Source organism: Scylla paramamosain, chromosome 22 (assembly GCF_035594125.1).
Source record: "Scylla paramamosain isolate STU-SP2022 chromosome 22, ASM3559412v1, whole genome shotgun sequence".
In the NCBI taxonomy this organism is placed as follows: domain Eukaryota; kingdom Metazoa; phylum Arthropoda; class Malacostraca; order Decapoda; family Portunidae; genus Scylla; species Scylla paramamosain.
This window is the reverse complement of record NC_087172.1, coordinates 15072430-15084929: the sequence shown is the minus strand read 5'-3', so window position 1 is coordinate 15084929 and position 12500 is coordinate 15072430. Positions and strand designations below refer to the sequence as shown.

Below are 12500 nucleotides of genomic sequence, written 5' to 3'. Positions count from 1 at the left end.
GTGTGTGTGTGTGTGTGTGTGTGTGTGTGTGTGTGTGTGTGTGTGTGTACTTCATTCGTTCTCCACGACCTTCACCTCTGACATTTAACTCTCTCTCTCTCTCTCTCTCTCTCTCTCTCTCTCTCTCTCTCTCTCTCTCTCTCTCTCGAAATGGAATTGAATACAAAAGCCACATTTTTACTGTTTTCTCTTTCTTGATAATATTCCTTTCCATTAACGAACAGAGAGAGAGAGAGAGAGAGAGAGAGAGAGAGAGAGAGAGAGAGAGAGAGAGAGAGAGAGAGAGAGAGAGAGAGAGAGAGAGAGAGAGAGAGAGAGAGAGAGAGAGAATAAAAAAAACAAGAAACAGTTGAGCCCCCCCCCCAAAAAAAAAAAAAAGAGAAAACGTACAGTAAAATATTTCAAAGCTTACAAATTTTACACTGTCGTACACTCGCTTCTCTAATGTCACACTGAGAATTAATTTTGACCTTTACTAAACCCTAATGAAACAAAAAAAAAAAAAGTGTAGTTCCGTCAAGAATAACACAGCTTATCCCCTTCATTGACGTCATTGCGTTAGTATTTTGTTTCCTGCGTCACTGGTGGGCTACAAGGCTGTTTACATAAGGAGATAAGAACGTACGGAAGCTGCAAGAAGTCTGAGTAAACCAACACGAGGCAGTCCTTATATAACGCGCACATACAATATCAACTCATCATCTCTATCTATACGTTTACCTTGTTCTTATGTTCCTTGTTGATTCTACACCAAAAAAAAAAAAACCCTGATTATTGAGATAAGAAAGAACGGGAAGCCGGAAGAAGCCTGATTGTTGATTCTACACACACACACACAAAAAAAAGATTATTGCGTGTTTTCATCTCTAGTGACTAAGGCCAACACGACCCCGTCCCTACATAAGGCTTACATATCTCTACCCAATCTCTATTCATATATTTACCTTAATTTGGAGTTTCCTGTTGATGCTGCACTAAAGCGAGGGTTCCTGAGTGTGTTCAACCCGGTAATCACGAGGCACTTCCTGTATAAAGCTTGCATATCTCTAGCTAATAATTCTATCCACATATTCATCCAGTCTTATTTTAATGTTTCCTGTTGATTCTGCACTAAAAATATGATTGCTGAGTGTATTTGACCTGCTGCCCACTCAGACCAACACGAGGCAGTTCCTGTATTAGACTTACATAACATCTCTACCTAATCTCTATTCATTAAGTCTTATTTTAAAGTTTTCTGTTGATTCTGCACTAAGAACAGTAATTGGTGAGTGTATTTAACCCATTAATCACGAGGCAGTCCCTGTATTAGACTTACATACCATCTCTGCCTAACAACTCTGTCCATGTATTAATCTGGTCTTATTATAAAATGGTGATTAGTGTGTGTATGCATCCCGCTGCTCACCAAGACTGTCACGGCGCCACGATCTCTTATTGCCGGGTGATCGCTCTACTTGCTGGCCGCACAAAGACGGGTGACGCTCGGCTCATTAACTCAACACCACGGGATCACTGCGCCACCTACATGTGAAGGGTGTTATTAGAAAGTGTAACGCTGCCCTCTACTGGTAGGATTACCGACTAGTTCAATGACCCCAGTGTCCTCTCGCGGTATATCTCTGAAATATTTAATGTCACGGCGTCCTCTGTTGGGAAACTTTTGAACTAAATTAGCGACTGAAATCGGTAACAAGCAAATCAGCTCCCGTAAGTTTCTGAGCAACTGATGATCCTTAGTAACTGTTGGGGAAGCAGCTCGTGTGAGGCCTTGTGGCGCCAGAAAAGGAACGCACCAAGGAGACTAGAGAGTCCTTCAACTTCCTTGGAACACACCAACGCCGATGTCCTCACCACACCACGCCGGCAGTCGCTGTTCCTTCATTTTCTACTGATGGGGAGATGAGTGAGTGGATTCTCTGACAATAAAGTACGATAGTTTGTTCCTGGTACCATCTCAGATATTCAGGTGGATAAAGCTTTAGACGGGAAAAAAAGAAAAGAAAAAAAATGAAGTCAGATTGTCACAAAACACTCATAAATCAGCTACGAGTCCCCAAAGTCATCCAGAAGCCACAATAAGTCATCCGCTTTGAGTCACCCACCACACAGACTGAATAGAAGATGACTAAGATTGAGAAAAAATGGAAGACGGGGAAAAGGAGAAGAGTTATATATGTCACACAGAACCCACATAAGTCAACCACGAGTCACATAAGTCACCCGGCCACAAACAGAACGAGCTAGTGGCCGAGTGTCTAGTGCGGGGGATAAATAACTCTTTGACCGCCACTCGGTACCAAACCTTTCCCTAATCACCAATCACTCTCAGGCAACTTTACTTGTTCTACAGCCACGTCCAATCTGTGAACTGAGAAGAAATTGCGAAATTTATTCTTTCTCATCGCTAACTGTTTTTGTAGATGCTTATAAAGACTTCACGCATTGCTTCTGGTGCTGCTAACTGTCTCGTGTCGCAGTGGATGGGATAAAGAGGAATGTCACCCACTTCTACTAAACATTTCCCCTCTCCCTCCAAGCCGCTAGGTAAAAAAAAAAGTACTTAACACGTCAAGATATTCCCGTCCACCTTTTTCTAGCAACACACTTCTCTTTCTTGTAATATAACTAAAAACATTACTTGGCAGGACACAGAGGCGAGGCATCCCTTCCCCTCTAACAGCAGGTGGGAGCAAGGCGAGACTACCTGGGCAACGTAATTATTGAAGCTGGGGTGAAGGCTACGGGTGTCTACCTGGCGGAACCCGGATTGTGTGTTGTATCTGCCACGCTCCCTCCCTCAGAGCCCCTCTCCTCCCTGCATCCCAGAGGAGGAGGAGGAGGAGGAGGAGGAGGAAGACTTGACAGCTAAGAATAACCTCAGGCCCTTTGAGTGACGAAAGCAAAGAGGAAAAGGCGTCACGGGTTGCCTAGGTAACAAACAACCTCCTCCTCCTCCTCCTCCTCCTCCTCCTCCTCCTCCTCCTCCTTCTCTTCCTCTCGACCAGCCTTCACTCCTTCGCCGCTTCCTTCCTCTTCGCCTATTTCCTGCCGAGTTACCTTCATCCTGGTTTTATCGCGCACGCTATTCTTATTCTTATTGTGTCTTGTCCTTATTTACACTTGGTCTGTCTTGCTGTTCACGTGTTTGTGTGTGTGTGTGTGTGTGTGTGTGTGTGTGTTCCTCCTCCTCCTCCTCCTACTACTCCTACTACTACTACTACTACTACTACTACCACCACCACTACCGCACAACACCAATCAAATAACAAGGCAAAAAGTCGTTAGCAGCAACACCATCACCACCAGCAACTTCGCGACACTTGTGTGAGGTCAGCGTGAGTGCCTGGCGCGAGATTACCGGCCTACGCACACATACACACGCACAACACACACACACACACACACACAACACACACACACACACACTAAAGCGCTCTTTGTATATCATGTTTCCTGCCTTCATTATTATTATTATCTTTTATACAAACTTGTTTATTATCTTTTATTATTATTATTATTATTATTATTATTGTTACTATACGTCTATTTTCTTCTTCCGTTTTCTTCTTTTATTTTCTTATTACTTATTCTTCTTTACTTTTTCTTTTCCTTATCATTATTATCATTATTTTCTTTTGCCTATCATTATTATCATTACTATTACTCATATTGCACTGCCTTCTAATCAAGTCCCATCCATCAGATCATTATGTGTTGATATACTAACACTACCACACACGTAAGAATCACCTGCCACACTCCCAATCATCTGCTGCCTCACCTGGGAACGAGGACACGAGCACATTGATTTGACAGGAAGAGTAAAAGACGCAATACAGTCATATGAACACCAGAGGCCGTATTCTGAAACTGCAATCTCTATCAAGAATAGTTTCAAAGGTCAGGGAGGTAATTAATCAGGTTGCCATAGCTTTTTCTCTCATTGGTGGTGCAGAATGTGTACTTAACTATCACCAGAAGCATTAAAATAGTCTTCGAAAACCCCATAATTTACACTAAAGCTGGTATAATTCGAAATAATTAATCAAGTTCTCATGGATCTTTCTCTTATTGATGGTGCTGAGTCCTTGTTCAACTTTCACTGAAAAAAACATTGAAATACCCTTGAAAATCCTGATGATTTACACAAGAGCTGATATAATTCGAAGTAATTAGTCAAATTCTCATGGATCTTTCCCTCAACGATGATAAATTTAAAAGATTACACAATTTTGAAAAGAAGATTGATACATTTTAAAAGCTGATTAGGCAAATTAATGAATGAGGATGATAAGTGGAAATAGGTAAGTGGGTATGTTTCGTACAGGGACTACCACATGTAGGCCTGATGACTTATTGCAGCTTCCCTTATTTTCTTATGTTCTTATGATGCGTAGTCCCTCTTTAACTATCACTAGAAACATGTACGAAAATAGAGAGAAGAAATCCGGGAGAAAATAAGAAAGAAGGAATAAATGAGGGAGAATCAACATAAACAAGCGCGACATAAGGGTAGGGTTCTGTCGCCGCCCCCTCGTCAACCCTTTAACCTTCAGCCTCGTGAGTGATGCGCAGCCTGAGTCACGTTTTGCTTCACGAGTGCCTGAAGGGGTATTAGTAAACAAGCCATTCCTGACCATCCCTCTGTAGCAAACTGTATCGCTTAGCCAGGCAGTCATAAACGCGGTTGTTGCTTGCAGGCTGGGAGTGGAGAGGAAAAGCTAATGATCTTTCAGCTCTTGTGACTCCTCGCTTTGTTCTCTTTAAGCTTGACGTAAAGGTTAGACAGAGCCAATAATAATAATGGTCTTTCTGGCCAGCGAATGGATTGGGATTTTTTTTGCAATGGTGTTTGGACGTGGAAAAAAAAAAAAAAGGAGTGGAGGTGCAGTACATTTGTTTTTTTTTTTTTTTTTGTGAGTTGTTTATTTATTTATTTTTGTTTTGTTTTCTTCTTTTGTTTTCATCTTTGGTTTCTGTGTTGCACTGAAGCAGGAGTGGCAACGCACGTCAATGATTAACCTGTCAATGTCCTTTCTTTTTTCTTCATAAGTCTTATAATACCTGATCTTTTTCGCGTTATGAAGGGAGATTACTAACTACTACTACTACTACTGCTACTTTTACTGCTACTACTACTACTACTACTACTACTACTAACTGGAATTCTTTACAGTTTATACTTATTCTCCTTCTTTCGACATGAACAGTTTCAAAAGAGGAGCATCCAGGCATCTCAAAAACTGAACGGGTCATCTTTATTTAACCTCCGCCAATAAACATCTTTTTGTAAGTGACGTAATGAAGTAGCTCTCTCTCTCTCTCTCTCTCTCTCTCTCTCTCTCTCTCTCTCTCTCTCTCTCTCTCTCTCTCTCTCTCTCTCTCTCTCTCTCTCTCTCTCTCTCTCTCTCTCTCTCTCTCTCTCTCTCTCTCTCTCTCTCTCTCTCTCATTTTTTTCTCCTCGTGGTCAGACTTCTTACAGCATTAAAAATATAAATAATAAATCCATAAATAGAAATTAATGAATTAACTCATTAATAAGCTGATCACATCCCTTGAACTCTCCCAATACCTGTTCTTTTTATATTATTAATTAAGGAAACACGTCACAAACTACCACTGCTAATAAACAAATTAAATCCCATCGTTCTATTTTCTTACTCCTATTTTCATTCTTTTTTTCCACAGTTCTCCTTTCAACAATTCTTTGATGGCTTCTCCTCTCATTTTCTTTACGTGTTTTTTTTTTTTTCTTTCTTTTCAGGAACAGAATTCGAAGATGATATTTTTTTTTATTGTCATTTTCATAAATCACTTGCGGATCTCATAGATACACGCAAATAAAACAAAACAAAGCAGAGATACCTAACACAAGAATGAAGAAAGGCCAGTCTCAACACTCCCCTAGAAGAACTCCACTTACAACAAAGCAGAGGTACCGTTGACACAATAACAGGGATCAATCTCGACACTCCCCTATATAAACAAAGCAGTGGTACCAATAACACAAGAAAGAAGAAAGGCCAGTCTCAACACTCACCTAAAAGAACTCCACCTACAACAAATCAGAGGTACCATTAACACAAGAAGGAAGATTGGCCAGTCTCAACACTCACCTAGTTCCTTGAGCTTGTCCGGCTTGGTGACCGGGTCGTCGCAGCAGGGGAAGTTTCCGACGGTGTAGAAGCAGAGTTTTTTGTTGAGGTACAGGAAGAGGACGAAGAGGAACACCACGAAGGCGGCGACGGCCCCCAGGAACGCAGTGGCTTCCACCGGCACTGCGAGGGAGAGGGAGAGGCGGTGAGTGTTGAAGTGGCGATGGAAGGAGAGAAAGAAGAGCAGTAGGTGAGAAAAGGAGGATGAGGAGCAAAAGGTGATGAGAAATTAAGACGTCATGATTGGAGAAAAAGGAGAGAAGTAGCAACAAGCGAAAAAAAAGGAAGAAGCGATGGAAGAAGAGGAAGAGGAGCAAGAGGTGATGAGAAATTGAGACGTGATGGTTGGAGAAGAAGGAGAGGAGGAACAAGGAGTGAGAAAAAGTAAGACGTGACGATGGAAGAAGACGAAGAGGAGCAAGAGGGTATTAGTACTGAGGAAGAAGCGAGAAAAAGGTGATAATGGAAGAAGAGGAAGAAGAGTAAGAAGGGGTTAGTATTCGGGGACATGGTGATGAGAGGAGGGAAGGAGGAGCAAGAAGCGAAGAAAAGGAAGAAGTGATGAAAGAAGAGGAAGAAAAGAAAGAGAGGGTGATGGGAGAAAAGGAAGATGAAGTTATAATGGAGGAAGGAGAAGAGGAGCAAGAGGAAATAAGTACAGGAATATGTGATAATGGAAGAAGAAAGGGAAGAAGAAGAGATGAGTACCCAGGGCATGATAAGGAAGAGGAAGTGGAGGAGGAGAAAGAGGAAAAAAGAGAAGAAAGTGAGAGAGGAGTAAGAGGAGGTGAGAGAAGGGAAATAAATGGAAGAGAAGGAAAAAGACGAGGTACGAATGTAGGAGAAGTGAAGAGGAGAATGATAAAGAGGAGGAGGAGGAGGAGGAGGAGGATGTCAAAGAGAGAGAGAGAGAGAGAGAGAGAGAGAGAGAGAGAGAGAGAGAGAGAGAGAGAGAGAGAGAGAGAGAGAGAGATAAAAAAAGGAAAGATAAAGGAAACGAAAATGATTGGGCAATCTCTCTCTCTCTCTCTCTCTCTCTCTCTCTCTCTCTCTCTCTCTCTCTCTCTCTCTCTCTCTCTCTCTCTCTCTCTCGTTAAAGGATGTAGGTCGCTCGAGGCAGTTTCGGGTCATGTACAACTCATCATCTGTGTTTCCCTGTTCCCTTGTTTCCCTCTCACTTTTCCTTCTTCCCCCTTTCCTTTTATTCCCTTCTGTTATCACCTCTCATTCTTTTTAATCTCTCTCTCTCTCTCTCTCTCTCTCTCTCTCTCTCTCTCTCTCTCTCTCTCTCTCTCTCTCTCTCTCTCTCTCTCTCCGTGTGTATTTTGTACCTTGTTTGGTTTTCGCTTGCTTTACTCTCTCTCTCTCTCTCTCTCTCTCTCTCTCTCTCTCTCTCTCTCTCTCTCTCTCTCTCTCTCTCTCTCTCTCTCCCTGCTTCTGTCTTTCCTTCTTCCTTCTTCAATCACTTATCTTTGCTTTCTTTTAATTTGGGAAAGGAGGAGGAGGAGGAGGAGGAGGAGGAGGAGGAGGAGGAGGAGGAGGAGGAGGAGGAGGAGGAGGGATGGAGAGAGGGAACCAGAAAATTACATTATCAACATTACTCGTATTTAACTTTGAAACTGGCTTTATTATTGTTTTTATCATCATCATCACTATCATCATCATCATCATCATCATTATCACCATCATCACTATCACTACTATTAATCTAACAGTTTTCCCTTCCTTTCCATTCCCCCTCCCCCTCCCCCCTCCATTAACTCTGCTATTGTTACCTCAACCACCTCTCTCTCTCTCTCTCTCTCTCTCTCTCTCTCTCTCTCTCTCTCTCTCTCTCTCTCTCTCTCTCTCTCCTCTTCCTCCTTCTCCTTCTCTTCTTCGTCGTCCTCCTCCTCCTTTTCCTCCTCCTCTAGCAACTCGTCAGTGCACGTCTTCTTCCTTCTCCTCCTCCTCCTCCTCCTCCTTCAGCACCTCATCAATGTGCCTACTCCTCTTCCTCTTCTTCCTCTTCTTCCTCCTCCTCCTTCAGCACGTCATCAATACATCTGTTCCTCCTTCTCCTCCTCTTCTTCCTCCTTCATCTCGTCAATGCACGCTTCCCTTCCGATACAATCTCACACTCTTCCCCCTCCCACCCTTCCCCCCACCTCCCTATGCCATTCCCTGCCTCGTCTTACACTGCACCATATTGTGAAACACTTCAGCACCGCACCTCCATTACTTTCAAAATGCTCTAGTTGAAGTTACACAGGTTTTTAAGGGCACCTATGTTTTTAGTGACAGATTAACGAGATTTCTACATTATTAACAGGAGGAGCAGTCTTGAGAACCCGGCTAGTCATCTCTGTGGCCTTTGAAAACAGTCGTGGTGAAGTTATAAAGGTTTTTAAGGGTGTTTTTACGGTTCTAGTGGCAGATCAACGAGATTTCTACATTATTAACAGGAGGAGCAGTCTTGAGAACCCGGCTAGTCATCTCTGTGGCCTTTGAAAATAATCGTGGTGAGAGAGCAAAGCATTTTTTAATATTGGGCATTTTTTAATAAGTTACGTGGGTTTTTAACGTGTTTTTACGGTTCTAGTGGCAGATCAACGAGATTTCTACATTATTAACAGGAGGAACAGTTTTGGGAGTCCGGCTTATCATCTCTGTGGCCTTGGAAAATAGTGGTGGGAGAGCATTGCGTTTCTGAATACGACCCTCTGTCACTCTCCCGCCAGCCATCGCCACATCGCGCTGCGCATTCCTGTCCCAACCCGCCAAGGAGATCCGGTGCCATTTGGTCCTGCCACTCTTATAACTCCCCCGGCGCTGCGCTCTTTGCAGATGATGAGGATGAGATTATGATTCTATCGATGCTCTCTTTTGTGTGTGTGTGTGTGTGTGTGTGTGTGTGTGTGTGTGTGTGTGTGTGTGTGTGTGTGTGTGTGTGTGTGTGTGTGTGTGTTACAGTTGTCAGTTTGAATACTATGTTATCGATGCTTTTTTTCATTTTATTTCTTCTTTTTATTTTTTAATTACGTTTTTTTTTTGTCTTGTTTTTATCTTTCCTCTTTACTGAATTGCTTTTTTTTCACTATTGTTAATTAAAACATTAATTTTCGTAGTGCTCTTTTGTTTGTTTGCTTTCTTTTTCCTTTTTTTTCTTTAAGTGAATTATATTACGATTTTTTCAACGTGTTTCCAAGTGTCTTCCATTTCTTTCTTTATTTTTTTCTTTTCTTCAAAATTTTCATGTTTATTCATTTACTTTTTTTTTACGTCGTTTTATTTTATTTTTTTAACGATCCACATTTTCTTTTATCTTTTTAAATGTTTTTTTTTTGTTCTTACACTTTTATGTTTATTTTTTTCCCTTCCTTTGTTTTTCTTTCGTTGTTTTTTTTTCCGTACGGTTGAAAGTTTTTTATCGCTTTTTGTTGTCTCTCTCTCTCTCTCTCTCTCTCTCTCTCTCTCTCTCTCTCTCTCTCTCTCTCTCTCTCTCTCTCTCTCTCATTTGCCCTTCCTTCCATTCCGTTCCCTTCCTCCTACGTCTTAATCCTTTCCTTTCCCTTCCTACTCCTACTGCTCCTCCTCCTCTTCTTCCTCCTCCTCCTTCTCTTCCTCTAAATATAGTCCCGGGCTAAGGATGAGTTGCAAAAGGTCTTATCGATCCTCCTCCCCCGCCGCCTTCAACTCTCTCTCTCTCTCTCTCTCTCTCTCTCTCTCTCTCTCTCTCTCTCTGTGTGTGTGTGTGTGTGTGTGTGTGTGTGTGTGTGTGTGTCCATCTGTTCTTCTTAGTACTTTGTGATCTATTTTTTTTTCTTTTCTGTTTTTACTTTCTTTCTTTTCTATTTAATTATCATTCTAAGTGATTCCTGTTTTCTTTCGAGGTTTCTTCTCTATTTTTTTTTTTTTTTTGCATCGATGTTCATTTTTTTTCGTCCGGAAATGTAGATTCTTTCTTATTTATTGACTACATTTTGTTTTTATTTGCATTCCATAATTTAATCTCCATTTTGTTAATTAATGCGTTACCATAAACTCCTTCCTTCGTTTTCTACCACTCGAGTCACGTTTTCTTCGCGCAGACTGCAGAGGCGCCGCGCAGAAAACGAAAGCCTACAAGTACAACTAATACAAACACAAGGATGCTCTTTTTCCGGCGCTCTGCCTCAAACACGGCTATTCCTGGAGGCGAGCCCTTCAACGACTACCAGAAATAACACTCCCCTTCAAATCTACACAAGTACCTGCTATAAATACTGGCGGTGCATTCCTCTCATGGGTTCTGCAAGGTGGTCAGGTGTCACTGGGCCTGTCACAAGTTGAGAGTCTGCCACATTGCTTTCTTTCTGCTCTCCTTCGTCTTTTTCCATCAATGTCGACTCTTCACTGATTCTTTTTGTCAATATTTACAGTTTCTCCCTCAGTGTTATGTTTTGTAGTGCAAGGTGGTCACAGGTCACAGGTCACAGGTCACACTAGGTTTTGTCTTCCTCCCTCTGTGTTAATCTTTCGCTAGTACTTTGTGTTATCATCTACAAGAGTTTTCCACATTCTGATATCGAATTTACTGCTAGACTTTTTTTTTATTTTTATCTTTATTTTTTTTTTTTTCATAGGTAAACATCATTATCAACTCCTCGACTAATGCGTTTTTTTTTTTCATAACTATCTACAACTTTTTTTTTTTAGGTAGTTTCAGACCACAGTTTCCTAAATCACTCAGTATTATATAAATTAAACTTTTCCTCCTATTATCTCTCTCTCTCTCTCTCTCTCTCTCTCTCTCTCTCTCTCTCTCTCTCTCTCTCTCTCTCTCTCTCTCTCTTTTACTTATTTTCTACTAGTCTCTTCAATAGTCAAATAGTTCAATGTACAACAAACTACTACAGTCTTGAAGGGATGCACACTGCATTCATTAAAATTTTTGGGAATATAAAACACAACTACATTCCCTCTTCCTATTATCTTACTTCATACTCGTCTTCTACTACTCTCTTTAATAGTCCAATAGTCCAGTGCGCGTATAACAGACTACTACATCCTTGAAGGGAGGCATATTACTCTCATTAAATTTTTACCAACATGAAACCATAATAATCATTCTCTTGGATCTTCAGAATGTACGAACGATCCAGCGCACACTCACGCAAGTCAGTTAAAAATAGATGTTTTCCCAAGGTTGACAATGGTGGCGGAGAAGAACCATTACATTTGCTACAGTCCGTCACGCAGCACTGACTCCAGACACTGCCTTCCTCTGCTGCTCAACTTGCAACACACGCACGAAACACAACTCACCAAGACACAGGGGAAAAAAAAGGGAGGGAAAGAACACGTGACTTTACTTTCAATTCTTTAAAGCGCATTTACAATATTCTCTCTCTATTCAATTTTCCAGACTTGAAAAAAAGGAAAAAACGCAATTACAGAAAAAAAAGGTAAAATTGCAAAACTTCAAACTTGGCACTGTATTCAGGATTTTTTTTTTTTTTTTTTTTTTCCAGTTTTCTTTTAACTTTTTTGAGTTCAAACTAATCAGTGTGTTTCAGAACAAGTTTTATTATTTATTTTTTTTATATTACAAATTGCGTAAGTAAAAAGAAAATATATACAATAGTAAGTAATGAAACAATATAAAAAGAGTAACTGAGGCGATGTATGATGATGTTTAATAATAATAATAATAATAATAATAATAATAATAATAATAATAATAATAATAATAATAATGATAATAATAATAATAATAATATGACAAAAAAGAACAAAAAATATTGAGAGAGAGAGAGAGAGAGAGAGAGAGAGAGAGAGAGAGAGAGAGAGAGAGAGAGAGAGAGAGAGAGAGAGAGAGAGAATCAATACACCTGCTTCCTAAACAGCTGTGTGGCATCGGCTTCCGCTTACACACACACACACACACACACACACACACACACACACACACACACACACACACACACACACACACAGAGAGAGAGAGAGAGAGAGAGAGAGAGAGAGAGAGAGAGAGAGAGAGAGAGAGAGAGAGAGAGAGAGAGAGAGAGAGAGAGAGAGAGAGAGAGAGAGAGAGAGAGAGAGAGAGAGAGAGAGAGAGAGAGGAAACACAATGAATGAGCTGGAGGAAAGAACTTAAGATCCCTCCCTCCTTCCATTGAGGAGAAGGAAGAAGGGAGGTAAAGATGAATGAGGTGAGGAGGAGGAGGAGGAGGAGGAGGAGGAGGAGGAGGAGGAGTAAGGTATGAATGACTGTTATTAGAGGAAGCAGGAGGGGAAGAAATAAGGAAAAGAAGGAAGGAGGGAAGGAGGGAAAGAAGGAATGAAGGAAAGGGAAGAAAGGAAAGGAGAAGGGGAGAA

At 41.2% G+C, this 12500-nt stretch overlaps 1 protein-coding gene across 5 annotated transcripts in view; it reads right to left on the bottom strand.

Moving 5' to 3' along the window:
- Positions 1 to 12500, bottom strand: part of LOC135111666 (synaptotagmin-14-like) — a 58114-nt gene that overhangs the window by 18536 nt on the left and 27078 nt on the right. For all 5 annotated transcript variants that reach the window (XM_064025214.1, XM_064025216.1, XM_064025215.1 and 2 more), the window contains exon 2: positions 6120 to 6281. In XM_064025214.1, the coding sequence (XP_063881284.1) occupies positions 6120 to 6281 (162 nt within the window). The remainder of the gene's footprint in view (positions 1 to 6119; positions 6282 to 12500) is intronic.